At 61.2% G+C, this 4054-nt stretch overlaps 1 protein-coding gene across 1 annotated transcript; it reads right to left on the bottom strand.

Annotated features, from left to right (window-relative positions):
- Positions 1–506: 506 nt before the first annotated feature.
- Positions 507–1796, bottom strand: CEBPE (CCAAT enhancer binding protein epsilon). Its single transcript, XM_062204648.1, has 2 exons — positions 1287–1796; positions 507–842 (listed from the first exon to the last, which is right to left on the bottom strand). Exons 1-2 carry the CDS (start codon positions 1794–1796, stop codon positions 507–509), a joined length of 846 nt encoding a protein of 281 aa, XP_062060632.1.
- Between the last annotated feature and the right edge of the window lie 2258 nt (positions 1797–4054).

The raw sequence follows: 4054 nt of genomic DNA, 5'->3' as shown, positions 1-4054 counted from the left end.
GCCTGGGCGCAGGATTGTGAGGTCTGGGACCTCTCGATTAGCCACGGATCTCTGGGAGGAAAGGGCCCAGAGACTACTCCAGGTCCCGTGTGTGTATGTGTGTGTGTGTGGTGGGGTGTGCCTTCAGCTTCTGGAAAGACAGAGAAGGGAGGGACAGGAAGGTGTGCGTGCATTGGGGAGGCAGAGTGGCCTTGCCCTGGGGCGTGGGCGACAGGTCAGCATTCCCACAAACTCATCCCAGCATGGACGCCACAAGGACCCAGCCCCAGCTACACTCATTCCCTGCTTTTTAGGCTTCTCGTGCCACACGTGCAAAACACACTCACACACGCCTCCCCTGCGTGCACACCCACACAGAACAGGCCCAGGCTCTGGGCACAGCACGCCTTTATTCAGCGGTCTCATCATCACCGTGCGGGGTCCTGCCCTGCCCTCCCTCCCCTCTGCCGTCTGTCCATGGTCAGTGTCCCAGACTCAGGCTCTGGGGCCCTGCCCGATGCCCACAGTCAGCTGCAGCCTCCGACGCCCTTGATGAGGTTGGCAGCCTCGGGGATTTGGCGGAAGAGGTTGCGCAGGGTGTCCAGCTCCTGCGTGAGCTGCTCCACGCGGCTGCGCAGCCGCTCGTTCTCCGCCATGTACTCCAGCACTTTCTGCTGTGTCTCCAGGATGCGCCGCTTGGCCTTGTCCCTGCTCTTGCGCACGGCGATGTTGTTGCGCTCCCGCCGCAGCCGGTACTCCAGGCTGTCCTTGTTCACTGCCTTCTTGCCCTTGTGCGAGGGGCCAGCCGGGGAGGGCGCCTTGAGGAGGGGGCTGCAGGGGGGCACGGTGGTGGCCAAGGGGGCCTGCAGGGGAAGGCACAGAGGGTCGGAGGGGTGAGCCCAGGGGGTAGAGTGGAGGTGGAGCAGGGGATCACCCACCCCACCACCCCCTACTGTGGCCAGGGAACCCTCGGGGAGTAGAGAGGAATATAGAATTCAGAGCCCAGGCCAAAGCAGCCATCACTCTGTGGCCCCGGGACCCAAATGCTCTGTCAGTGACCCAAACCCCTGGCACTCTGTCTCCCATCCTGCGATCAGAGGCATTTCCTCTTCTAGAAGCAGGAATTGGAGAGCAAGAGGAGGGGGCATGGTGGGGGGGCCGTCAGCAGCCACTAGGGTGGAAGGTCCGGGTGCAGAGAGCAAAGTCATGGCCCAGCGGCGAGCACCGAGGACTTGGGAGTGGCGCAGTTTCAGCGAACAGTGCTAAACACAGACTCCCCGCCCCAGCCCAAGGGAAGCAGCTCTTACCTTGAGGACGCGCAGGGGCTGGCCTGGTGCTGCCAGGGTCGGGGGCAGGTGCACGGCCGTCTGCCCGCAGTGTGCCACCTGGTACTGCAGGGGATTGTAGCCGCCCCGGCTGCCACCTCGGCTGCCCTCTGGCCCCCGGGGCTCCTCCTTCACAGCCACAGCCCTGGGGTCGTAGCTCCCTGGGCTGCTGTAGATGCCAGGTCCCAGCGCCTTCCTGTCTGGGCCGAAGGTATGTGGGGGGTAGGCGAAGGGCCTCGGGTCGGGCGGCAGGTAGTGGGGGAAGGCAGGGCTTCCCGGTCCCTTAAGGCCCCGGGCCTCAGGTGCCGGCTTCATGGCAAAGAGATCGGAGAGCAGCTGCTCCTCCCCGGGCTCAATGTAGGCAGAGAGGTCGATGGAGGCCTCATGTTCACACATGTCCCCCAGCTCCCCGGGCCCCGCTCGGCTCCCCGGGAACTCAAGTGGCTGCTGGCCGCCCCGGGGCTCGCACTCGTAGTAGGTCCCGTGGGACATGGCCGGCCCGCCCCCTGGGCTCCCCGCCCCCGCCCTGCTGCCTGGGCACCCCTCAGGATGCTTGGCCTGCCTGCCCTCTGCTACCCCCTGCCCGAGATCTGCCCCAGAGCTGTCCTCTCCGGGCTCCCGCGTGGCCTCTCTCCTCCCCACTCTGCTCTGCTTCCTTTTCCTTCCTCTGCAGTCGATGCCTCTCTTCTCTTCCCTTTTTCCCCCCCTCTCTCCCTGGGTGACTCGGGGGGGGCAGGGCGCACCCCAGGGGGAAGGATGCAGGCTTCTGAGAAAGAGGGCCCCTGGCCCAGTTAGCAGTTGGGGGCCCTCTTGGGCCAGGTGCAAGCCAGGGTTCTGGACGCGCCCAGAGCTGATGCTTCTGGGAATGGGGTCCCACTCCACCCCCGGCTGAGCCCAGGGGACTGCAGAGCCTTGCTGAGGGCAACACCTCACTCTGAGTGTCCTCCTCCCTCTGACTTCCAGAAAGTTCTGTGCAGACTGAAGTGCCAAGCCAGAGTGCACGCAGCAAGCCCTCTTCCAGTGCTGACCCCCAGCCTGCTCTGGGCTCCACCCTGGACACGCCTTCTTCAGGGTCCCCCTCAAGCTGGGCTCCACCTACCCCCAGGGGCGGTCAGTTCCTTCTCTAGCCCCGCCCCCCCCCAGAGCCCAAGGGTGTTGTTGGGGGGTTTAGGAAGTGCTGATGGGTTCTGGGAGCAAGCTGCACAGGGGGCCTGTGTCCTGGGCCCAAGAATGCTCAGTGGCTAGGATTCTGCACAGCGTCATGCAGTCACCCAGTGCCGATGATGTGTTTTCAGCCTTGGCCATAGCCTGGCACGGTTTCTGCCTGCCTGGGCCGGCCATGGGTCTTGCACCCCAGGCCCAGGCCGGCTGCGGTCCCAGGAACCGGCAGCTGTCCCGTGGGTGGCTCCGGTGCCTCTCTTCCAGCTGCTGTGTGCTGCCAGAGGCTCAGGCTGGCACTTTGCGGCCCCCACGCCCCGCCCCCGCCCTGAGGCTCTGCCTCCGTTTCCTGTGCCCTGGGCTGCTGGCCTCAGGAGCTCGCTGCAGCTCCTTTGCTGTTTTTCCTTGTGCATGGCCGCTCTCTGACCTCCGTGTGAGTCTCTTGGGTCTACTTCCTCTTGAAAGGCTTGAGGAGGCTTCTCTTTTGTCATCACCTCAGCCTCAGACCCCTTTCAGGGTCTCCTGGAGAAGCCCGCGGCTGCTTCTCTATACCCTTGATTGTTTTCAAACATTTTTGGAAAACTTTATTTTCAGGGGAGAGTGTTGTGCACAGCAGTTAAGCCACGGCTTGTGGGACTCACATTCCATGTCTCTCTCTTTCTCTCTGTCACTCTGCCTTTCAAGCAGATGAAAAAAAAAAAATAAGCATTACAAATTATTTTCAGGGGCCAGTGCTGTGGTGTAACAGGTTAAGCCGCTGCCTGCAGTGCTGACATCCCATATGAGAACCAGTTTGATTCCTGGCTACCTCTATTCCTGTCCATCTCCCTGCAAATGTGCTTGGGAAAGGAATGGAGGATGGCCCAAGTGCTTGGGACCGTGCTACCTAACTTGGAAGACCTAGAAACTCCCAGCTCCTGGCTTTGGTCCAACCCAGCTCTGGCCATTGTGGCCATCTGAGAAGTGAACCAGTGGATGGAAGATAGGTCTCTCTCTCTCTCTCTCTCTCTCTCTCTCTCTCTCTCTCTCTCTCTAACTCTGCCTTTCAAATAAAATGAGAGAGATCGAAGATCGATCTTCCATCCACTGGCCCACTCCCCAAATGGCTGCAAGAGGCTGAAGCCAGGAGTCAGGAGCTTCTTCTGGGTCTCAAGCACTCGGGCCATCTTCCACTGCTTTCCCAGGCCATTAGCAGGGAGCTGGATTGGAAATCAGGCAGCTGGGTCTTGAACCAGTGCCCATAGGAGATGCCAGCATCGCAGACGGTGGCTTAACCTGCTCTTCTACAATGCTAGCCCCTTTCATTCTTATTTGACAGGCAGAACAACACACACACACACACACACACGAAATTCCATCCACTGGTTCACTCCTCAAATGCATGAACAGCTAGTACTGGGCCAGGCTGAAGCCAGGAGTCAGAAACTCCATCTGAACCTCCCGGATGCACATTACCAGGGAGCTCGATTGGAAGTGGATCGCCAGATTATGAGACGCAGGTGTCCCGCGCAGCAGCTTACCCTCTGTGCCAAAGACCCGCCACTGCGCCCTTGATCCAGCACTGACACTCCCACTTCTGCCTGCTGTTGGAG

This window comes from Lepus europaeus, chromosome 11 (assembly GCF_033115175.1).
Source record: "Lepus europaeus isolate LE1 chromosome 11, mLepTim1.pri, whole genome shotgun sequence".
Lineage (NCBI taxonomy): Eukaryota > Metazoa > Chordata > Mammalia > Lagomorpha > Leporidae > Lepus > Lepus europaeus.
This window is presented reverse-complemented; position numbering and strand designations above follow the sequence as displayed.

Bases quoted from the DNA above. Each gene is read 5' to 3' on its own strand.
- CEBPE (XM_062204648.1), bottom strand. From the start codon at position 1,796: ATGTCCCACGGGACCTACTACGAGTGCGAGCCCCGGGGCGGCCAGCAG. The intron at 843-1,286 runs GTAAGAGCTGCT...CTTCCCCTGCAG, and splicing joins AGCCCCTGCGCGTCCTCAAG to GCCCCCTTGGCCACCACCGT.